Genomic DNA, 25,961 nt, shown 5'->3' with positions numbered 1-25,961 from the left:
CATGAATCCACCATGGGTGCACATGAGCTCCCAAACATGAACCCCCCTCCCACCTCCCACCCCACATCATCTCTCCGGATAAGAGCAATAAATTATGATTATAAAAGCAATCTTTGAAAAGCAAAGTAGCCCAAATTTTTAGCATCAGAGAATAATTTTACTGTATGTATCTATTTGGTATTTTATTCAGACTTAGACTATCCATTTAACTAAAGAGAAGAAGAAAATATACACTTAAAAAATCAAAGAACTCACAAAGAGTCCTAAAATTTTATACTTAATTGTTCAGTAACCATTTAGATGAGCCTATCATTTTTAGATACTGTACAAGATACTGACATTAAGATGATGAAGAAGAAAACAATTCCTGTCCCCAGGTACTCAATCTAGAAAGAATCTGAACTTATTAGTTGCTCAGTTGTGTCTGACTCTTTGTGATTCCATGGACTGTAGCCTGCCAGGCTTCTCTGGCCATGGAAGTCTCCAGGCAAAAATACTGGAGAGGGTTGCTATTTCCTTCTCCATGGGATCTTCCTGCAGAAGGACTGAACTTGGGTCTCCCACACTGCAGGAAGATTCTTTACCATCTGAGCCACCAAGGAAGCCCCAATCTGGAAAGGGAGGCAGACAAATAAAGTAAGAAGTACGGTATATGTTTCTTTGACTTGAGGTCGTTGCTCCTGCCCTGGTTATGGCAGGAGGAAAAAGAAGGAAGTGTCTAACAGTAGCAGTGATGGAGTCGGGAGAAGGCAAGGTAGAGGAGAGGTGAGGACGGTTTCTCAGGAAAGGTGATGGAATAAGCTGCACATGAAAGAAGGGCAGAGTATCCAACAAGAGAAAAGTCTGAGACTTTTTTTTTTCCGGGAGAGAACAGCATGGCAGAGAGACAATTCAACATTTCTTGGATGACCATAAATGCACTGAGGTAAAGATTATGCCTTTTCTTTTAGACATCATGAGTCTGATTTACTTTTGGAGCAAGTATTAAGAGTTCTGTAGGAAACTGGAAATAAAAGTTTTAGACTTAAGACAATGATTGATTGAAAACAGAGTTGAAGCCATTACAGAAAGAAATGATTGGTCAGTCTAAGGAAAATGTGCAGAATGAAAAGAAGATCAAAACTGAATTCTGAAAAACACAAGCACTTGCGGTTTGTACAGGAACCCAAATGCAGACTTGAAAGAAAAAAACGAAAGAGGGAAATAACTTAAAAAAGGATGAACTAAATTAAAGACCAAGAATATTTCAAGGACAGAATAGATAACAGTATCAAATGCAGTAAAATTTAAATGCGTCCACTGTTCTTGATATCTTTAGTTGGGACAGTTATTGTCATTTGGTAGAATGTATACCAGAAGGGGACGACAGAGGATGAGATGGCTGGATGGCATCACGGACTCGATGGACGTGAGTCTGAGTGAACTCCAGGAGTTGGTGATAGACAGGGAGGCCTGGCGTGCTGCGATTCATGGGGTGGCAAAGAGTCGGACACGACTGAGCAACTGAACTGAACTGATACCAGAATAAGGTAGATTGAGTGATTATGGGATTAAGAAAGTAGGAGCATTCAGCATAGAATCTTCTTTCACAAGATTCAGATATAAAAGTAGAGGAGGCAAGAACAGGTGCTGATACAATAAAGTTCACAGGTTTCATGGAAAGAATTTGGATAAGTTCTTTCTGATGACTTTGTTTTCTCTCTCTGGTTAAGAGAAAGTGATATCTTTGGCTAAGATTGTGAAAAGAAGTGGTTGAGAGGAGTGAAAGGACAGAAACAGACACGGGGGAGACTAGGTAAGTGTGACCAGAAAGGTCTAGGATGATCAGGCATTGCTGGAGATCTTTAGGTTAGGCTGTGGAGAACCTTGCTGTGAAATCACTAAAGGAAATCTTAAATGTTAATACTCATCTTGACTATTTTATCAGTAAGTAAGAACTTAGAGCAAAGTAAAAGAAAATTTTCTATCTTCTTTTAATTAGCAAACTGAAATTAAGCAAAAATTTGAATATGCATGTTTGCTAAATATGGATATTTGATCCAGAAATCTATAGAAAATATATAAAGACAATGCTTTTAAGCTTATCACATATTTTCTCAAAAAGAAAAAAAAATCAAAGTTAAATAATGTTCTAATAAAAGTATTTTATAAACTAACTGCTAGGAACTCAAAGTATTAAATGCCAAGTCTTTCTAAGGAGGCAAGATTTTTAAAACAGGTTTATGGGTGTGAAATTTGAAATATTCTGTTCATGTATCTCCTTAACTATGATACATTTGCATATGTACCTTATTTTAAGCGACTGAAAAGTAACTGAACAAAACATTCTGATAAAGAATTCTTTGTAAGAAGTATTCTCCCTCTCTCCCTCCTCTAATGTACCACCTACAACAATTGTTTTGGAGTTGCTATAGTGTGTGCAGGTCACACTTTTACAGTGAATATAAAAGTGTAAAGTATAGAAAGTGTTTTATTCAATAAAATCAAGATTGCCTTTCTGATATTAATTTCTATTTACAGACCTGTCATTTTGAGAACAGAAAATCAAGATCATTATTAACTCCAGAATGCAAGTGTAAAAGCAGCCGTTGCACATTGTAACAATCATTATTTGGGATTACTGCTTTTATTCTATAATGATACTTCTGGAAAAATTCTAAATCTATTTTTGAAATGGAAGCAGTTCCTCTGCAGAGACAGGACTTGTTAACTTAGCTGCTGGTCGACGAAGTTAGTAGGTGATCTAACTCTGATCTACATAGTTAGCTCAGAACAAGAATTACTACCTCTTTTACAAGAGCTGATGCACTAAAAAAAGGCCCAAAGTACACTCTAAACTGTTTTGCCAACTGTTACTTTTAAAGTGTCACCTCAAAAGATCAGCAGTATCATTTGGTCTAAAATTGCTCTAAAATAAAGCACAAAGCTTATTCTTTCAAAAAGGAAGCAAGTGATTTTTGATAGTGCTGTTTACAGAGGGAGATTTAAAACACATCTACACGCATGCATATACACACACATAAGCATACATACATAACTTGCAAAGGCCAGAGGTACAGCTTTTATAATACTTATGTTAGTGCTTGCTTTTCTTAAAAACAGCATTATTATAAATTATGATTAATGTATGATTAATATCATGATTAATTTATTAATAATAATTATTACTATTATATGTAATTTTAATATATGTGTACACTTAGGTATGTATATAATTACAATATATGTGCATATATTACATATTACAAATTATGATTAATTTATAATTATATACAATATATAATTATTACTGCTACCATCAGTGGTGGCCTGTTACATTAGGTACTGTGTTAATAAAAGACTCACATTTTATTTAATTCTCACAACCACTCTATGATATAAAAATTATTACCCATATTTAAGCATAGGTAACTTGAAGCTTGAAGAAATTTATCTCATTCAGCAACTTATTTCAAATAAGTTGGGGGAGCTAGGAGTTGAAACTAGGTCGTATGATTTCAAAGAAAACCCGTGTTTTTAACCACTGTCTAGTGGAAAATCCCATGGATGGAGGAGCCTGGAAGGCTGCAGTCCATGGGGTCGCTAAGAGTCGGACACGACTGAGCGACTTCACTTTCAATTTTCACTTTCATGCATTGGAGAAGGAAATGGCAACCCACTCCAGTGTTCTTGCCTGGAGAATCCCAGGGACGGGGGAGCCTGGTGGGCTGCCGTCTACGGGGTCGCACAGAGTTGGACACGACTGAAGCAACTTGGCAGCAGCAGCAGCAGCAATTAACTATTAGTTGGCTGCAATTATTAGTTTGCTATTTATTAAAATATTTAAATCAATGATTTGTATATCAATGGGCTTAAGCAAAAAAAAAATTCTCTAAAATATTTCAAAAAGAATGTGTTACATATTTTTCTTTATTGAATCTATTACCTGTCTGTTGGTGATTTCTCTTCATTTTCATTTTATTTCCTAAAATAAAATGTTCTTATACTTAGAAAAATAATATTCCCATATAAAATATCAATTTTTAGAGCTATAAAAATGGTACATATTTTCAAAGTAACTGTAGGGACAAACTACTCATTTACATATACTGAGGAGTCTATCTTTATTTCACCCTATTTTAATTCCCAATTCTACCACACATCCTCACTGACCTAAACTGGTGGACTCCACTTATTAAAATTTTATGGAGTTGGCCAAAAAGGTCATTGGGGTTTTCTACAAGATCTTACAGAAAAACCTTAATGAACTTTCTGGCCAACCCTACACTTATTGTTTATGTATCACACTATCCAATTAATTACTACTAATAAAAACATCTATGTTAAATACATAGTGATTAAATTATACATTAATCTTATCTTAGAACTCTAAACTACAGTGAATTTGCAAATTTAAAAAGGGGATACATATAAGACTACAAAAAAATATTTCCGTTTTGAAACATGGGTCTTTGAAGAATAAATATCAAATTTGGCTCATCCTTCCTCTTCTTCTTACCTCAGGGTGACTGGAGATATTCAAAATGAGAGCCCACAGTTCAGCTCTCAGGGCTGTGGGACTTCCTTGTCTGATATACTGTTGAGCAGCAGCACTATCTTGTTCTGTTAGAACTGTTAAAAGTGTATTAGAATCTCATTAGCAAATGTGTAATGTAAGAAATACATTGAAATCTTTACAATTTTTTTTAGGAAGCTAACATTTCATCTTTGTATCTTACGTAATTAAAACATATCTTGGCAATCTTCTTTTACTCTCTGATTTTTGATGTGGTCTTATTTACAGTCCTGTACGTTTTCAGCCTTAGGCTCCTCCACCTCCTACCTTACCTGAAAGTTTTTTTAATGTAAGTACCTTGAATTCCTGTGCTTTAACTATAGTTTCATGGATCTGCAACTAATGATGCATATATATAATAAATTTTGGATTTGAAGATCACATCAAATCATATCTACAGAAAATTTAAATTTCCTAAGCATATTCTACTAAATCATGAATGTTCTAGTATTTGGAAGTAGTATGCTATCTGAAGTATTATGACTAAAAATTCTACAAATATAGATATCCATTCTATTAGATGATCTTTTAACTATCTGCCAAAATCAACAGAAGAAGTGAAGAAGTGAAGTTGCTCGGTCATGTCTGACTCTTTGCGACCCCATTGACTGTAGCCTACCAGGCTTCTCCATCTATGGGATTTTCCAGGCAAGAGTGCCAGAGCGGGTTGCCATTTCCTTCTCCAGGACAATGAACAGAAAAGAGGAATTTTTTAAGAACTGAAAACCCAAAGGATCCAATAACATTTTAAGGCCCCAAATTATTCAGAAGTGGTCAGGTTCACAAAATTAATATATTATCCTTTTGTTTCAATCTTTATTTTAATGAAAATATTAACTATAGGAATTAAGCCCCCTTCCAAAACAAACAAAGCCAAAATATAAAAAAGTAAAAACAAAAGAAGAAATACTAGACATCTGCTAATACTTGTCTAACAGTACTGTTTTCTTATATTCTTAAAAGAAAAAGGAAAAAAACCTTACACTAAATGAAAATGAGAAGACCAAAAGAAACAAAGGGACCGTGTGAAATAAAAAGATGAAACGTATTCTTTAACTTGCAATTGTGTTTAATGAAAATATCAAATCATATAAATACAGTCCTCTAGATTCTGAACACTGAACTAGGGAGTTTAGACCATAATAATATAACTGTCAGAAGGTTCATTCTGACACAAAGACTTATCTGCACTTCATATTTCAAAGACTAAACAGGATTTATATAAACAAGGAAAAGAAACTTCAAAAGATGGGGAAAATTTATTCTCCAGAATGCTGACAGCTGGTCAGTTATTAAGTCCTACCACTGTGAACAGTCACCAGGAAGCATGGCAGTCATCACTTTCTCCTGATGCAGGAGCATATTCCTATTAACATTAATGAGAAGGGTGTGGGCACATCAAAGAGCAAACCTGACTCTCATTTTAAAATGAAATTCTACTGTTTAATGGATTAAGCTAATACCCTTGAGAAATGTGTGGCTGCATTTATCTTTTCCTTTCTAGTGAATCATCTGTGTACTTCTTTATCTGCTGTTTATTGATAAAGCCAAAATGATGCATTTCCCCTCTTTATAAAGATTCCTATTGTTTTATCTACATTGTTAATTATGATTCCTTTTTAGGTCTTTAGCTCTTCAGGGATTAAATTTCAGATGAGGGCATATGATGCAGACATTTACTTAAAACTGTCTCATTTTCAGAAATTAAAATAAGTTTAATCAAAAGCTTATCATTTTCTCAAGAGGGAGGAGATACATGTGTACTAAATAGCTGATTCATGTTATTGTGCAGCAGAAACCAACACATTGTAAAGCAATTATCTTCCAATTAAAAATTTTTAAAAAAGCTTACCTTTTTGCCCAATACGTACATGCTCATTTTCAAAAAGCTCTAAAAATGATAAAATAACATTTTTAGACACAAATATAATCAGTCACATTTAGAATAATATTATGTATATTTTTCTAGTGTTGATGCTTCTAATTATATTCAAAGCTGGAATAGCTCTACAGGAAACTATGAGAATATATGTAGAAAAGTCTTTTTTCTAAGTTGTTTAAAGTTTATAGAAATTAAAAGAAAATTAAGTATATTTAATCAGAAGAAAAAATTGATTAACTTCCTTTGTTAAAATAGTATAAAATACCTTCTCATAACACAAGTTTCTGTCCATTCATCTCTGATTTTTCCCCCTAAAAACAAAACTTTTTTTTTTTTTAACAAAACTTATTGACAGCTTCATTTGCAAGCCCCTACTTCCACTCCAAACTAGCATGAAAGCATACCTAATAAGAGCATTAATACTATATAGGTAATCCCACTATAAAAATGCCATTTTAAAAGTTTACATGGGAAAAACAAACATTTGTTTTTAAAGTACCAATCATAATAGAAAAAAAACCCTCCTAAACTTGGTCATATTCAACTCAAGAAACTTCTGTTCATTAAAGACATCATTGAGAGTGAAAAGGTGAGTCACAGAGTGGGAGAATATATTTGCAATGTATATCTATCCAGCAAAGGTCTTGTACTTAGAACACAGAAAGCACTCCCAGTAAGTCAACTTAAAAAAGACAACTATCCAATACAAATATGCAGAAGATGTGAACAGGTCTTTGCAAAAGAGGTAATCCAAAGGACCAATAAACATACGAGAAAATGCTCATCCATGTTAGTCATCACAAAAATGAAATTAAAATCATTATGAAATACAAACCACCACAATGGCTAAATGCAAAGGAAATAGAACAAATGAGCTTCTCATACAAAGGTGGTAGGAGTGTTAATCAGTCCAACCACCTTGGAAAACCATTGGGCAACATCTACGAACACTGAATGTATGCACACCCTACAACAGTTAGCAGCATTACTCTCACATATGAATCTTAATGTGTGCCTATATGTACCATATATGCAGGTCAGGAAGCAACAGTTAGAACTGGACATGGAACAACAGACTGGTTCCAAATAGGAAAAGGAGTACGTCAAGGCTATATATTGTCACCCTGCTTATTTAACTTCTATGCAGAGTACATCATGAAAAACGCCGGACTGGAAGAAGCACAAGCTGGAATCAAGATTGCCGGAAGAAATATCAATAACCTCAGATATGCAGATGACACCACCCTTATGGCAGAAAGTGAAGAGGAACTAAAAAGCCTCTTGATGAAAGTGAAAGAGGAGAATGAAAAAGTTGGCTTAAAGCTCAACATTCAGAAAACGAAGATCATGGCATCTGGTGCCATCACTTCATGGGAAATAGATGGGGAAACAGTGGAAACAGTGACAGACTTTATTTTTGGGGGCTCCAAAGTTACTGCAGATGGTGACTGCAGCCATGAAATTAAAAGATGCTTACTCCTTGGAAGGAAAGTTATGACCAACCTAGATAGCATATTCAAAAGCAGAGACATTACTTTGCCAACAAAGGTCCATCTAGTCAAGGCTATGGTCTTTCCCGTGGTCATGTACGGATGTGAGAGTTGGACTGTGAAGAAAGCTGAGTGCCGAAGAATTGAGGCTTTTGAACTGTGGTGTTGGAGAAGACTCTTGAGAGTAGCATGGACTGCAAGGAGATCCAACCAGTCCATTCTGAAGGAGATCAGCCCTGGGTGTTCTTTGGAAGGAATGATGCTAAAGCTGAAACTCTAGTACTTTGGCCACGTCATGCAAAGAGTTGACTCATTGGAAAAGACTCTGATGCTAGGAGGGATTGGGGGCAGGAGGAAAAGTGGATGACGGAGGATGAGATGGCTGGATGGCATCACTGACTCGATGGATGTAAGTCTGAGTGAACTCCGGGAGCTGGTGATGGACAGGGATGCCTGGTGTGCTGCAATTCATGGGGTCGCAAAGAGTCAGACACGACTGAGTGACTGAACTGAACTGAACTGAATATGTACCTTACACAAGAATATTCACAGCAGCACTATTGTAATACAATCAGCCCTCCAAACCTGTAGGTTCCACACCTGTGGATTCAACCAACCTCAGACTGAAATATCTAAAAAAAAATTCTAGAAAATTCCAAAAAACAAATCTTGGATTTGCTGTGTGCTAAGTTTTAAAAAGCAAAACTTGAATTCATGTAAATGAACTGATGTTGGCATACCCTGCTGTAGTCTCCCATCGTGTCATGGATTCATGCTGTTTACAAGGTAAACATGAACCAAGCATTTGCAAAATAAAGCAGAAAGAAGTTGAAATTTGTGGAAGTATTAATGCTGCCCCTACAATTGAAAAAATGGTCTCCGGTTCATGATAAAATGCTTGCAAAGGCTTTAACTGTGTGGCTGGAGGACGTGTCACAGAAGTATATTCCTGTTGACAGCAAGATGAGGTGTGAAAAAGCACTTAGCCCCTGTGAGCACCACTATGAGGGGCTGCGGAGAATGGAGCCTGAAGCTCACAAGGGATGGCTGGCTAGCTTTGTGAAGTGCTACAACCACAAGAACTTAGAGATCACAGGAGAATCAGCACTGGCTGATGCAGAGACAGCTTCAGCATTCCCAGAAGAGCTCAAAAACTTACAGAAGAGATAGGGCATCTTCCAGAGCAGATCTTCAGTTGTGATGAAGTGGGCATGTTCTGGAAGGAGATGCCCAATAACACCTATTTCCATAAGAATGTAAAGCAAGCCCCAGGGTTCAGGACCTGAAAAGATCACCTTATTCTGGTGCTGTGCGGTCATGTGATCGAGCCAGGCTTCATCTACTGAGCAAGCAATCCCCAAGCCCACAAGAACTAAAACAAAAATTGCCGGCCCATGTTCTGGCAATATGAGAAGGTTTGGGTGAAGGCCATCTTGTTCTTGGAGAGGTTCCACCAGTGCTTCATTCCTGAAGTAAAAGGATGAAGAGAAGGGGCTGCCATTTCAAGGTCCTCCTCTTAGCTGAGAATGCTCCTGGCCAACCCCAATCTCTCTGCTTCACCAACAAGAATGTGGAAGGCTGCTCCTGTTTCCTAGCTCTCTGTCACTGTGGCAGCAGTGCATCCAGGTGACTTACATCCACCTCACTTGCAGAAGGTTCCCCACTGTCCTTGATGCTAACTGCCTGCAGTAGCAGGAGCAGCAGCAGCCTCAGTAGTGATTTACGAAAGAGCTTCACCATTGCAGGTGCAAGTTTGCCCACTGCAGAGACTGAAGATGCCCTAAAGCCTGATGCATGCTGGAGGCCATTCTGGAATGAAGCAATCAGTGACTCAGGGACTTTCCCAATATTGATGTGGAAATCAAGAATATTTTGAATGTTTTAAGGAAAGTTTGGTAGGGAAGATTTCTCTGACATAACTGACTGATGACAATGTTGAGGACCACACAGAAGAGCATAGAGAAACCCTTACCAAAAAGGAACTTGAAGATACGCTGAAATCCTATAAACACGGATGGTGATGATGATAACGATATAGAAGATTTAGAGGAGGCAGAGTCGTCAATCTAGACACTTGAAAAACTTGCAGCAGTTTTTCAAATATGATTAGACACAGAGAATATGTATGTATGTGGAAGTGGGGATGGAGGTGGCAGAAGGGGGAAGGACAGAATGAGGAGGCAAGAGATGAGACGTGAATAGTAAAAACAGTGCTTATCTTTGACACAGGGGATCAAGATTGAAAGGCGGTAGGAAAGGACTTCATTTTATTGATCTGGGTGGTAATTTAACAGGAGTGTCCAAATATAAAAATTTATTGAGCCATTCTCTTAGGACACATGTACTTTCCTATATGTATTATACAGTAACAAAGGTTTTAAAATGATAATAATATATAGCTATGTTATATATTAATATGTTATATTAATTTATATTAATATAAAACATATACATATAACACATAGTATATGCTCAATAACTGTTTATTATTATTATTATTAGCAACAATAATAAGTGGCCAACTTCCTTATCTTACAGTGGAAGAAACAAGTCTCAAAATACAAAGTGACTTTTCCAAGTCACAAAACTAGCCAGTGGCAGAGGAAAAGACAAGAACAGTTCCATGACTCCTATCTATTATGATTAGTACAACAGTATAGACCGTCCATATTTTAAGTCAATTTTTACTTCCTGTTTATTATGATTAAGACACAGATATATAGAACAGTCTTTTGGACTCTGTGGGAGAGGGAGAAGGTGGGATGATTTGGGAGAATGGCATTGAAACATGTAAAATGTCATATAAGAAATGAATCGCCAGTCCAGGTTCGATGCAGGATACAGGATGCTTGGGGCTGGTGCACTGGGATGACCCAGAGGGATGGTATGGGGAGGGAGGTGGGAGGGGGGTTCAGGATTGGGAACACATGTACACCCGTGGCGGATTCATGTTGATGTATGGCAAAACCAATACAATATTGTGAAGTAATTAGCCTCCAATTAAAATGAATAAATTTAAATTAAAAAAATAAATATTAATCCAGTCTTTTATGAAAATATTGGCATTTAGGCACAAGAAGAGAGATGTTGGGGAAATGTTCTAGATGAAATCACACCAATTTTAAAACCTACGTTTGTTTATACAAGATAGCATGTCAGTGTTCACTTAACTTGGTGATATGAAAAATAATAAAGATAGTAACGGCAAATAAAGGGAAATATGAGTGCTGCCAATGAAAAATTTTGCCAACAAAATGACTTATGTATGTCTTACAAATTTTCAAAATTGTTTTAAAGACCCTCAAATAAAAAGACAATATCTAATTGAATGCTAATAAATATATAAGATTCTATACGATAATTAATAGTAACCAAGGAGGGGCAAAAAGCAAGTCAGTTGACAGATATTAAAAAGTTACTGGATTAATTTGGAAATGACAAGATAAACCTTAAGCTAACTCTCATCTTCATTTATTATGTGCCATATGGGAGAAATACTAACCAGGAGGCACTTGTGTCGAGTCATCTATACCCAGCTGTCCTGTAGTTAAGCCAAGTTCTACAAAGAATTCTTTCTGAAAGAATAACACACAGAATTACCATACATCTCAGACTTTTCTACACGCTATTTAAAAAATCATCTTTACCTAGACATCAACTCAAATGAAAATCACAATGTAAAATAAATCTTTGCTTCATTCAAACATCTAAAAAAGAAAACGATATTATTGAACCTTTAAATAGTAATACTTTAGTCCAAAATTTTCCCTTTTTAGATAACAAACTAGTCAGTAAAAGTAAAGAATAATTATTCTTTTGAGTAAAGAACTAATAACATTCAAATCTTTCCTTAAACATACATATACAAATAGCACATGCAGTACTTATAAATTTTATTTTATAAATTCATTGTCTAAAATTACCAATATAATTCTGTATCTGTGCTTTGTATGGTACTGTACTTCACTCAGCTCTTAATCAAATAAACACGGCAAATATCCAAAACAACTTAAATTAATTTTTAAGTAAAATTAGACTATCAAGTGCTCTGCTAAAATAAGAATAAATTAAATTTATTCTCCAGACTTCCTCTACTTATCTACTAATGTCTAAGGAAAGTAACCCTGTTTGTCTGGTTTTTTTTAAACACATAAGAACCTCATAGTATTCACATTATTTTTATTTCCTAAGTAATTAAATATTTCTATCAATACTTGCCTCAGTCTTTTGTTACTATTCTAATTGCTAAAACCAAACTTTCTTCTTCTTTAAAAATGGAATTAGTTTTAACCCTTCATAATTATCTATGGTTATTTAAATTAGTGATGTGTCCCTCATAAAACAGTTCTTCAGCATAACACATATATTTTATTTTTGTATAGATTTTAAATAACTGTCATTATATTTCAATCTTTTAACTAAAAACTTGATTTTTATCTATATCTCAAAAAAGCACTGCAACTTATGTTACCAATTTTTAATAACTAAAGAGATAAAACTTTACTGCTTTGGACTATTTTTTATTCTATATCAGTAGTGTAAGTGTTAGTCACTCAGTCGTGTCTGACTCTGTGACCCCATGGACAATAGCCTGCCAGGCTCTTCTGTCCATGGAATTCTCCAGGCAAGAACACTGGAATGGGTAACCATTCCCTTCTCCAGGGGATCTTCCTGACCCAGGGATTAAACCAGGGTCTCCTGCATTGCAGGCAGATTCTTTATTGTCTGAGCCACCAGGGAAGCCCTGGGCCCTAATCTCAGATTTTCTTCTTTAGGAACATGTATTACCTTTTCTGCAACCTCTATCAAAGCATATAATTACATCGTATTGAAATTATCTTTTTACTGTCCATTTCCTCACTAGCCTGAAGCTCTTGGAAGACAGTCCTATCTCTTACACACATTTGCACCTCCAGTACTTAGCACAGTGCTTAGTGACATGTAACAAAGAGGAGTTAATAAATAGTGAATCACTCTACTGAGCTCTAGTTCCAACCTGCTGCCTGTACAGGACTGAACAGGAATTAGTCTGCAACTTCTCTTTAGAGTTAATACATTTTGGTTTCAAGAAATTCCCTTTTGGCAAGATAGAGGTACAGGATTAAGAGATACAAACTACTACATATAAAGTAAATAAGCTACAAGAATATATTGTACAACACAGGGAATACAGTCAATATTTTATAACTATAAATGAAGTATATCACCTTTAAAAATTGTGAATCAATATGTTGTACACCTGAAACTTCTGTAATATTGTACATCAACTATACCTCAAAAAAATCCTTTTTAATATGCATGAGTCTGCATAACACTGTGAGCTAGGTTTGAGGGCCATCTATATGGCACTCATATAAGGGCCATAGGATCATATAAGACTCACTGAGTCTCACCAAGCTCAGTACTCACACAGATAGACCAGGGTTACAGATAAACCATGCACTCTGGAGGTAGAACCATTATCACCAGCCACATGATTCAGGAAATGGGGACAACTATCCCTAATGCCTGAAGACATTAAGTATGGTCACAGTTTTTTGAAAATCGGTCACAGGATTCTGATTCTCCAATAGCTACGAATGTATCTACACCAGCTCCAGGTCCCCTCAGACAGACAGAAGGCATAATTAGCCCCAGTTACAACATGCTAAAGCTGAGCACCGAAGAACTGATGCTTTTGAACTGTGGTGTTGGAGAAGACTCTTGAGAGTCCCTTGGACTGCAAGGAGATCCAACCAGTCCATTCTAAAGGAGATCAGCCCTGGGTGTTCTTTGGAAGGAATGATGCTAAAGCTGAAACTCTACTACTTTGGCCACGTCATGCAAAGAGTTGACTCATTGGAAAAGACTTTGATGCTGGGAGGGATTGGGGGCAGGAGGAGAAGGGGACAACAGAGGATGAGATGGCTGGATGGCATCACCAACTCAGGGGACATGAGTTTGAGTGAACTCCGGGAGTTGGTGATGGACAGGGAGGCCTGGCGTACTGCGATTCATGGGGTTGCAGAGTCAGACACGACTGAGCAACTGAACTGAACTGAACTGAACCCTTTTTATAAATCATCATTCCCTGCTTCTTTACCTAGCAAATGCCTTCAAACTATTTCAAATGTCAGTACCTCTGAGAAGACCTTCTACACTTCATGAGAAGAACCTGCCACTTCCTCTTCTATACAGCCATATCACTTTGTATAAACCTCTCCTAAGAGGACTTCTAACATCTTTTAAAATAACGTCTTAAAAATTGTTTTTTATGACAGTTATAGTACTAATGCTTAACATTTACTGCTTACTATGTTTCAAGGACCACTGATATGCTTTATATTTATATATTAATTTCCTAAGGCTGCCATTTTAAAAAGTACCACTAACTGGCTAGCTTTAAAAACAGAAGGGTGCTTCCCTGGTGGCTCAGACAGCATCTGCCTGCAATGCGGGAGACCCAGGTTAGATCCCTGGGTCAGGAAGATCCCCTGGAAAAGGAAATGGCAACCCATTTCAGTACTCTTGCCTGGAAAGTCCCATGGACAGAGGAGCCTGGCAGGCTACAGTCCATGGGGTCACAAAGAGATGGACACGACTGAGCAACTTCACTTTCACTTTAAACAACAGAAACTCCCAGTTTCTCACAGTTCTGGGGCTAGAGGTTCAAAACGTTAACAAGATCACGCTTTCCCTGACGGCTCCAGGAGCTAATCTGTCCCATGTCCTTCTCTTAGCTTCCGGTGTTGCTGGGTGTGTTCCCTGGCTTATACGTGCAACACTCCAATCTCTGCCTGTCATACGACATTCTCCTTGTGAGTCTCTCTTCTCCTCTTCTTTTAAGGACATCAGTCATATTGGCTTTTGAGCTCACCCTACTCCAGTAAGACATCATCTTAATTTCATTGCACCTGCAAGGGTCCTGTTTTAAATGAGGTCACATTTACAGGTATTCAAGGTCAGGATTCAACATAACTTTTCGGTGGGGGGCGGGGCGGGTCACAAGTCAACCCATAACATATCTTAAGATATTGATCAATACAATACTTTTATGAGATACTATTATCCATATATTGAATAAGAAAACTAAAGCTCAAGGTTAAGAAAACTTGCCCAAGGTCACACAACCTGAGTGGTACAGCAAGAGGGTAAACCAGGTTAGTTGGCTTCAGAATCTAATTATCTAACCACCATGCTATGCTATCTTTACATGCATTAAACATAAGTCAAATCAGCTAAAAGACTTAACAACAACCATAACAAAACATTAGTTCCCTATTTATGCACTCCTCTCCAACACACAAATACACACAATCACAATTATTCCACTATGCAGGAACAACCACTTTCAGCATTTTTCCTGGTGTTCATATCCATATTTTGGAAATCCTCTGGTGGCCCAGGGGTTAGGAATCCACTCTCTCACTGCCGAGGGCCTGGGTTCAATCCCTGGCTGGGCAACTAAGATCCCACAAACCATGCGGCATGGCCAGAAAACAAACAAACAAACATATATCCATATTTCAAGTAACAGGTACATTCTGCTATTTTAAATTTAGCAGTTTCAAATAACTATTAAATCTGTTAGTGATAAATGTGGATTTTTAGCTCAGTACATTCTCTTTTCCTCCCTCTATCATTCCAATATAAGTATATATCAATGCCTAATTACATCTATATTGAGTTTGTTATTATTAGTTAAATATTACTCACTGCTGAGGAATGTAGTATGCTATAAATATGTTTCCTTTCTTGTACTTTTTTCCATACAGTTCATAATTAAACCATTTTTTCACTTATGCATTTTCTCTACTTCCCTCTTCCTCCTCCCTTTAACAACTCTGAAAACACCCTCTGCAATAATTCTGCATGTGGTTAGCATGTCATCACATCATCTACATTTTTGGTGCTTTTCTTGCAAGGTCTCATCATGGAACCCTACAACCTCCTGCTCCACTATGGATTGCTCTGCTCTGGTCCTGTTGCACAGACTGGCCTAGAAATTCTCTTCACTGGCATTCTGGAACTTATTCTACTTTTAGGTTGGAAATCCCATTTCCTAGATCCTTTATTTTGCTCTTTTTGTTTATGATCTTCTTTTAGAGCATTTCTACCAGTAGCTCCATGAATTAGAATATTTTAGGTCATGTACATCTGAAAACAAATACTTCAACTTCACATTTGATTGACTGGTGGTTATATACAGAATTCTAGGCTTGAAATCATTCAGGTTTTTAAAGGCTTTACTGAAAAATCCTCTGGCTTCCAGTCTTCCTGCTGAGAAGTGAGATGCCACTCTGACGCCTGAAACATTATATATACTCTGTTCTTCCATAAAAGCTTTTTAGTCTTCTCCTTTTCAGGTGCCTTGCTGTGGGTCTTCTTTCATTCATAGAACTGGGTACTGGGTAGGTCTTTTCATAATGTCTTTCAGTTCTTGAAATTTTTTTAACTCCTTGCCTCTGTATTCTCTTTCTGGAACTCCTACTGGCCAGGTGTCAGCCCATCTGGACTGACCATCTAATTAAAAAAATCTTTCCCATTTATTTTTCATCTCATTGGCTTTTTGCTTTTACACTGTCTTCTGATAGAGATTTCCTGGTCTTTCTACTGATTGTTTTTGTACACCATACTTTTTATTTCCCTAACTCTCGACTCATTTTTTTTTGCACATCATATTTTTGACTCCTAAAAGCTCATTTTCACTTTCTAATGTCTTGTTTTGTTGTTCTAATGAAATTCTGTTCCTGTTTCATGAGTAATCTTTTCTCTGAGAATATTAATGTTTGCTTTAAGTCTTCTATTGGGAAGATACAGTTAACAAAAGGTTAACCTCTTTGTCCAGGTGAAGATTACTTTGTATTTACCTTCTCTTAGCACTGTTGCCCTGAAAATGTACTGGATTATGAAAAAAAAAATTGTGGAGAGGAAAGCCAGCTACATAACCAGCAATATAATTTACTGAAAAAAAAAAGAAAGACACTTGACTGGTAAATTTCATCTGAAATGAAGGACTATAAGTGGACTATAGAAACCTATTGAAAAACACAGGCCTCAGCTACCTGGCACGCCTCTTGAGAGGCACGGAAACTACGCTCATGTGCATTACAAGAAACGGTTCCTACTGCGCATGAGATTTTCCTATGCTGTACCTATGTAACCTTGTTACTTCCATTTGCAAGCATTCCTTGTAGGGGCTAGGAAGTAGCAGCTGGTAGGCTGTACGGACTTCCAATGAAGATCTACATGATATATTGGCATGCCGTGTTTTCTGTTCTGTACAAATCTAATTGAACCTTATACCAGGTTTTGGCCTACTGTATCCTGCAAGTGTAGACGTAAATTCAAACCTGAAGTAACTATATTGGTGGTCATAATAATTACTCATTTCCTAAATTGGCTATTTCTTCTTCCTTATTTTTCTCTGCAGGGTCTGTTTTAATTTTGAGCTGTGCTTTTCAAATTGTAAAATTTCAAATATCTGGAAAGCCTAGGCTGGTCAGTCATATTTTGGATTGAGGCAATGAACAACTGACTGGAAGCTCTGTCTCTGAGGCCTGCGCAGAGTATGATGGGCTTTACTCTGAAAAATTTTTATAGACAGCCAGTTTTCGCTTTCTTTCTTTTGGTCAACCTTCACTTAATTCTTCTGTTTTCAGTACAATGCTTCATTCCTATTCAGCTCTACATTTGAAGTCTCTGAGTTCATGGCCTTTCTGCAATGATTATATACACCTTTGGACTCCTGTGAGGGAGGAGGAGTTGCCAGGAAATGAAGGATGGGACAAGTCTGGGGGTCTAAACCCTTTTATACAATCTCCATTTTCAGCTCTATGTCTCCTCAATGCCTTCTATCACATGCGGTATCTCCAATTCCTCATTCTTTGCCAAGTTCTAGGGAGAAAATCATCTGGTCTCTTGTATCAGTCAGAGTCCAGTCAAGAAATAGAAACCATATCAGAAGTGTGAACATGGAAAAACAGAATTAACAAGTGCAGAAAGCAACTATGGCTTCTAGGCTGAAGGAGAGTGAACCAAGGAATGAAGAACTTAGGAAAGGTCCCCCATGTCCTCAAGACTGAGATTCAGACTTTTAAGGAGAGGGTGTGCCTGCCTCAGGAACATGCAGACCAGGGGTGAAGAACAATCTTGCCAGTGAGTACAGGCTGGAGCTGGCTGACTAAGGGCTGCCACGTTGAATACTGCTGGGTCTTCTGTTTGCTGATCTGCTGGCTTCTGTACATGGAGAGTCCCTTTATCCTACTATGGTCTTGCAATGTCTCTCCAGAATCCTCTATTGACAAAGCCTAATGTCAAGCTACTTGGCAAAAAGGAAATGTTTACAAGGTCCAGCTCCAGTATAATAAAACAGGACTTTAAAAAAAGGTAGGTTTGCAAACCACAAATGGTCAGAATGGTCATCATCAAAAAGTCTACAAATAATAAATGCTGGAGAGAGTGTGGAGAAAAGGGAATTCTCCTATACTGTTGGTAGGAATGTAATTTGGTGCAGCCACTATGGAAAACAGTATGGAAGTTCCTTTAAAAACTAAAAATAGACTTATGATATGATCTAGCAATCCCACTCCTGTGCATATATCGAGAAAAGACAAAAACTCTAAATCAAAAATGTACACACACTCCAAGTTCATAGCAGCACAGTCGCAGAGAGTCGGACACGACTGAGCAACTGAACTGAACTGAACTGAACTGAAGACGTGGAAGCAACCTAAGTGTGCATCAACAGATGAATGTATAGAGAAGATGTGGTATATAGATACACAAAGGAATATTACTTGGCCATGAAAAAGAACAAAATATTGCCATTTACAGCAACATGGATGGATCTAGAGATTATCATCATAAGTGAAGTAAGTCAGACAGACAAATACTATATCATTTATGTAGAATCTCAAAAAATAAAACAAATGAACTTCCTTACAAAACAGAAATAGACTCACAGACATAGAAAACAAACTTACAGTTACCAAAGGGAGAAAGAGAGAGGTAGGGATAAATTAGGAGTATGAGATTAACATATATACACTACTATATATAAAATAGATAAATAACAAGGATTTACTATATAGTACTGGGGACTATATTCAATATCTTGTAATAACCTATAATGGAAAAGAATCTGAAAAACAATATATGTGTGTATCTGTGTGTATGTAATTGAATCACTTTGCTGTACACCTAAAACTAATACAATATTGTAAAGCAACCATAGTTCAATTTTTTTAAAAGGTAGATTTGGAGCTGAAAGGTAATAAATCGATTACCATCACACTTCTTATCCATACCTCCCACCTTTCAGAATCAATAAGGCTTGACCTTCTTCTTCATGTCTGAGTCATTCCTCATTCTCCCATCAGTTCTCTATCTTAATACTTTAAAATTTAGTTGTGTCTTAGTTTCACCAAAGACAATATTTACATTTTTGTACTCCTTACTATTTTGGGGTAATTCACAAAAGAAAGACTGATGGTAATTTCTTAACTTCTTTGTAAGGAAATCTCTCCACTTTACTACAATTATTCTATTTTAAAACTAATTTCCTTACCAAAATGTGACAATCTGCAGAGCAAAGATAGTCTTTAACTCATCTTATGTTCTTTTATCTCCCTCAGTGTCTTCCATATTAGGAGCTTAAAAAAAGGTTGGTTGAAATAAATGAAATGTATATTCCTTAAAATTTTTTAATAAAATTCACAATTTGTTTCAATAAGTTTTATAGCTATACATCAGGCACCTAAATCCCAATAAGAGGTCTTATAAGTCTATGCTGTTTATTAAAATAAGAAATAAGTAAAAGCATTTATAGGTCAATGAAAGCTCACCTTTAATCCTACTAGCAAAGCAACTCACTCTCTATAGAACATATTTACAATAAAAAAAAACTTTCACTTTATTCATTTATTTAGTGAGCAGATTGTCCTACTACTTTAAATATATCTTGAACTAAAATATTTTTCCAGTGATTACCTTCTAAAAGATATTAATTTATTCTGAAGTACCTATACTTACCAATTCAGGGATGTCTTTTACTTTGAGAGGAACTTGGATTAAACCCAAATGAGTCCTGAAACTAAGAGAATCACCATTTTCATAATTTGGGTTGCGAAGATTAATTAATACCTTTAAAAACAAATCCAACGAAATTGGTTAGTTTCTTTATACAAAATTTATACTTATAAAATTGGCAGTGATATTCTTAGTATATCACAACAAAATTAAAAATTATTTGGGTTATGCATATACTTTAATCACATTTTGAATACTATAAAATTGCATTAAAATGTTAAAGTACCATAAACATGTTTTCAATTTAATATTCTAACAGACAACCTATCAAATAAAATACCAAAAAGTTAAAATTTCAGTTATAAAGAAAAACTTTTGATGTTAATAAAAAATAAAAATTGTTTGAATATAATATTTTACAAGGAAAAATGACAGAAAAAGTTAAACTGCTTGATTTCAGTATTTGCCAGGAAAAACTTGAGAACCAACTCTAACACTTTTAAAAACAGATGCTGAAAAGTTTATAGAAAGACAGTGGAATAACATCATAAGGTATTGCTTCTAAATCAAATTCAAAGGTAAAAAAAAACTTTTTCAGAAGCCAAACTAACAAGAAATATTTTTCAAAATTAAAAATCTTGGATATTTACATATCCTTTAATCTAGGAATCTCACTTCTGTGAGTATGATTATGGAAATAATTAAAACTGCTTGCAGAGATAGTGCAAAAAAAAAGGTAAAGGAAATGCTGTTTATAATAGAAAAATATTATACATTTAATATTTTAAGACATTCAATATTAGACATTTAAGATGTTTAAGACTACTTAAACATTCCGGTAGAGGAAATTACCTATATAAATTATGTTTTATGTATATAAAATACAGTTTAATATGCCATGATTAATAAATACCATATTATGTTTATTAAATTAAAAATTATAGTAGTGTTTATTGCTATATGATGATAAGTAATTTTTGTTTTAAATTTTCTTCTCATATATATTTTCTTATTTTTCTAACAACATGTACTTTAGGGAGAAAATAATAATAATTTCCAAAAATATTTTTAAACTGCAACTCTGAAGGGAAAGAAACCAAGAATCCAGTGAAGAAGATTATAATGACAGAAACACCAGCATATCTGAAGAAGGCATTAATAACCTGATAACTAATGGCTGACAAAATGAAATATACCACAAGTGCAAAAGAGTTTCCTAAAATTTCAAAAACTAAATTGAAGCTAAAAATATCAAAGGAATTTATTTTTAAAAAATATTTTAGCAAAGAATCAACTGTGTTAAATATAGACTAATATAGCACAATACAATTTTAGTCTAATTATGCAAATAAGGGGTCATAGTGCATGGAAAACTTAAAAACATAGAATTGAAAAGAAAAACTATGAATACATGGGCAATAGAAAAGAAAAAATATTAGAAAAGCAGAAACGATAAGGAAGTGATTATAGAAAACTTTTCTTGAGCTAAAGAAGAATCTCAGTATGACTAATAAGAGAATCAATTCAGCAACAGTCCTTAAGGAAACAGAGTGCTATGATTATTAAGGAGAAAACATAAAATTAATTATATAAAAATTATATGAAATTTAAGTGCTAAGAAAGGGATGGGTTTGAGAGAAACCTTTAATAATCTAAGAGAAATAACACTAGCAGTATAAAGGCAGTTTCAAACCAAAGTAACTTCTCTTTTAAGTTAAAAGGAGACTGTTTATAATTCTAAAAGGCCTGAAATAATTTCTAACAATGCTGGCAAACTTGTATCTGAGAAAACAGGTTCAGAAAAAAAATAAAATGCAAAAGATTAAATCATTCATTTACTCATTCACTCAACACTTATTTACTGAGCAACTATGTGCTAAGCACTGTTAAACCTGTTTGAGAGAGAGCAGTTAAGGATAGGATCAACTTGCAGCTGGTTTGTGATAGTGCCTATCTTAGCTTCAGGGACATCTGGCAGTGACCCTTGGCCAAAATGGGATGAAAGGCACTAACTAGTCATTTATAATGTGCTACTTAATGTCCCCTGGAGGCATTCCATATCAATTTATTTACACTGTTTTTTGAAAATGTATAGATTGCTAGTTTGCACCTGAATTACCAGTAGGGTGTAAAAGACTCATCAGAAAGCTTATGCTGTAACTTGTATCTTGCATGTACCTTGGTGATTCATAACCCAAAGGCAAAGTGCATCCTGTGTAACTGAGAAAGGGCTGCAAAGTGCATCCTGTGTTACTGAGAAAGGAGCTGGGACTGGAAATTTCTATCTCTTCGTATTTGCATGTGCTTTCTTTCTCTTTCTGAAAGCTTTATGTGGGTGTATCCTTGTGGCTGAAATCTTATATGTCATCTCAGTTATCTGATTTGGCTCTGTGTAATTGCTGCAGCAGGGAACAAAGCTTCCATATTACAGAATAAAGGCGGCAACAGGCAAAATAGAAAATCAGTATGTTATATGATGCTAAAGGTTACGGAGAAAAACAAGGTAGGAAAGGATTATAAGGAATTCCAAGAGGAGAGCCAGGGAAGGATTTGGTGAGAAGGTAACAATTTGTTGTGTGTGTATATGCTTAAATTTTTCCCATGAATGTTCTTTTTTTAAATTGAAATACAGTTGATATACAATATTGTGTGAGTTTCAGATTGTACTAACAGTGATTTGACATTTGCATACATTATAAAATCATCACAGTAAGTCTGTATCCCTCCAAAGTTATTACAATACCACTGACCATATTGTTTATGCTGAGAATATGACATTTAAGCAAAGACATAAGGGAATGTGAGGGAATGGACACACAAGTATCTCGGGGAAAAGCAATGCAGGCAGAGAAAACAAGGAGCAAAGACCCTTAGATGGGAGAAAGCCAGGGGAAAGTAAGCAAGCTCTAGCAGCCGGAGTAGAACAAATCAGGAGGAAAAGGAATAGGAGAGGAACTCAGAGAGGTGATGGGTATCGGATCAAATAGGGTGTTTTAGGCCACCGTCATGACTTTGGGTTTTAAGTAGAATGAGATAAAAAGCCACTGGATACCAGAAGAGTGGCTTCTTCAGAATAGTATTTACAAGGCTTCCTCTACAAACTCTGCTAAAAACAAATTCTAGGTGGGGAAGTGTAAAAGCAGTAAGAGCAATTAAGAGGCTACTGAAATAGTCCAGACAAGAGATGGCAGCTTGGATCAGCAACATAGGAATGGCAGTGATGAGAAGTGAATGGATTCTGGACATACTTCAAAAAGCTGAAAAGATTTCCTGGTGGATTACATATAAGGTACAAGAGAAAAAAATGGATGAGTGAATTAAAATAATTTGGAGTTCTAACTGCCTACTAAAGAGCTCCTCTTCAACGTCAATATGCCTCTCAAACTTAATTAAGTGCATCATCTTCACTAATGGACCTGTGTCTCTTTCTGTATTCTGAATCTTAAGTTAACTCTGCCCAGTTATCCAATCTAGACACTTAGAGGTCATGTTTATCTTTTCTTTTTCTCATACTCCTTAGATCTAATAAATTCCCAAATCTTTTAAAAAATCTGTTAAATTCAAATCTTGTTAAATTCAAGTCTGTTGATGTCTTTCCACTTTGAATGCTGTTCTCTTAGTTCAAACTTGTCTGAACTACTACAACAGGGAGAAAAAGAAAAAAGAAAAAGATTCACTGAGCACCTGTTGTGCTAGCCAGCAGGCTACATGATTTACAGTCACTATTTTTTAATCAAATCTTCTTGATTTACTTCCCTCTAATCTTTCCACACTACAACGTATTTTCCCAGAGCCATTTCCAAACACAAACCTGATCAGGTTATTCCATTGCTTTCATGGCTCTGGGGCTTCTTATATGGTGATTCTTCTGCCTGGAGATGTTTTTTAATATCATCATTTCTTTTGCATTTTTACCTCATTAATATACATATATTTAACCAACAGAACCTACCTCAAGAAAATCCTTAGGTGCATAAACAGGTCTGAAAAGGCTTAAATCTAGAATTAATAAGACAGATTAAAATAGAATTTCGATTATAATATACAAATTCTTATTAATAATAAATTATAATGGTTCTTTCGTATTGTTATGCAGCTAGCTTAATTCAAACATTTGCAGAATATTAATTATTTGTCATACACTGTGTTAAGCACTGTACTAACAAAAATAAAAAGAAAGTCCCTTCCCTTGACAGTCTAGATAATATATTCTAGAAGAAATTAAAGAGTCCTCTCTTCCATAAATTTATAATGGAGCATTTGTAATTGAACTGAAAAACAATGTCAATATAATATGAAAGTTCTACATGAGAATTCTCACAGTACTTAGAATACAAACAATAAATTTTCAGTGAATCTTGTAGTTGTACTGAACTGCTCTCCCTTTTGAACTTTTATCGAACCTGCATCTCCTACATTGCAGGAGAATTCCGCACTGAACCACTGCGGAAGCCTCAGGTTATATTGAACTATTCTCCCTTTTGAATTTCTATAACACACTGCTTCCTTTATGATGGCTCACAATTTCTTGCACCCTACCCAGGCCCCAACTATCTTTTAAGGAGGAGTGGTGAAGAATTATGTATATGTCTATCTATATAATTATTATATATATATCAATAATTATTTTATACATATATTTATTACTCATTAAATATTTTTAAAATTGATAGACTCAATTTTAAACATTAAAATGAACCAAAATAAATTCTTAAAAACATTTTAAAAGTCTTAAAACTTCTCAAAATGTAACACATTTTAACATCTCAATGTGATTAAAGCTTAAGATTTATCTTAATTATGACTAAGAAATCCACTGAATGATTCTAAAGTATTCTTTCATAAAAATGTTTTCAAATGCTGGTTAAAAAAATAACTGATTTAAATATTCTCAAAATAACGGAGAACAGTGACTAAAGCTGGGAATTTTTAAACTGCAAAGTAGAAGTTTAAGCAAATAAACAAAAAAAACCAGATGATAATAAATCAGTGAGAAGGGAAGTTGCTATCTTTCAAAAAAGAACTTGTTAATATTGTTATTTTGGATTCACAATTAAAAAGACAATTTTTTTTCCCACTACCACATTTTGAAAATATTTTTTTCATATGTACCTGGTTCATCAGTTCCCATTTCATTCCATTTATTGAGAAGTTCTTTCTGTTCTCCAACTGGCCTCTAAAAAAGGTAATTTTAAAATTGATTTCGTTTTGTGAAGTTAAGCAATGCCGCTGAAAAATAAGAATCAATACCTTATCTAAAAGCTTATATAAGCTACCATAATATAAGAAAAAATAATTTCATTACATATGATTAGCTTTTCTGGGAATTACACTTAATATTATTTAACTATTACATTTAATGGCTCAGTTAGAATATGGTGCTAATGAGTCTAAAATAGAAGGTAAATGATATGTACTAGCCAGTAAAATTTCACAAAGAAAAACTGCTCCTCAGCCACATACTACATCTCTTACCCCATCCAGCAATCTCAGAAATGCATCATAAGGGGGCTGGCAAAGAGAGTGTGACTGTGAGTCAGTAGCATCATCTTCCTATATGAAAGACAGTATATTACACAATACTACATATTTAGACAGTTTTTCATATAAGTTTATCCTTTTTTTACACCATCCTTCTGGTGCCTTCAGTGACTTGTGCTTGGATATTATCCAATGTACATTCACTGTATCTTGTCCAACAGCAGGGAATAAATAGGTGGTAGGGAGGATAAAGTGAAGAGAAACTTGTTCTCTCCTACTCTTGAACAGCTATAAAAGACCCGGAACATTCCTCAAGTGGCTTTTCTCTCCTTTTTCATCTCTCCCCTATCAAAGCCCAGAATTACAGATAAATGTTGAGTATTAGATCTAAATAGTTCTGGAGAGATGATAAATCATTCGGGTAAGGAGACTAAAGGTAATTAAACTCTTTAAAGTACATTTATAACCTTTACAGACAAATCTCCAAATAATCTGTACTATTCAGCCTATATTTATTCTCAAGATACAGGTTTTCTTTTTCTTT

General features: G+C 35.4%; 1 protein-coding gene across 2 annotated transcripts in view; it reads right to left on the bottom strand.

The window, feature by feature from the left end:
- The window catches only part of TBC1D19 (TBC1 domain family member 19), a 144,284-nt gene that overhangs the window by 63,604 nt on the left and 54,719 nt on the right, over positions 1 to 25,961 (bottom strand). For both annotated transcript variants that reach the window (XM_068975259.1, XM_068975260.1), the window contains 6 exons: positions 25,049 to 25,112; positions 23,889 to 23,935; positions 19,940 to 20,050; positions 11,430 to 11,502; positions 6,408 to 6,446; positions 4,499 to 4,611 (listed from right to left, as the gene is read on the bottom strand). In XM_068975259.1, the coding sequence (XP_068831360.1) occupies positions 4,499 to 4,611; positions 6,408 to 6,446; positions 11,430 to 11,502; positions 19,940 to 20,050; positions 23,889 to 23,935; positions 25,049 to 25,112 (447 nt within the window). The remainder of the gene's footprint in view (positions 1 to 4,498; positions 4,612 to 6,407; positions 6,447 to 11,429; positions 11,503 to 19,939; positions 20,051 to 23,888; positions 23,936 to 25,048; positions 25,113 to 25,961) is intronic.

The sequence above is a fragment of the Capricornis sumatraensis genome, chromosome 7 (genome assembly GCF_032405125.1).
Source record: "Capricornis sumatraensis isolate serow.1 chromosome 7, serow.2, whole genome shotgun sequence".
Lineage (NCBI taxonomy): Eukaryota > Metazoa > Chordata > Mammalia > Artiodactyla > Bovidae > Capricornis > Capricornis sumatraensis.
This window is presented reverse-complemented; position numbering and strand designations above follow the sequence as displayed.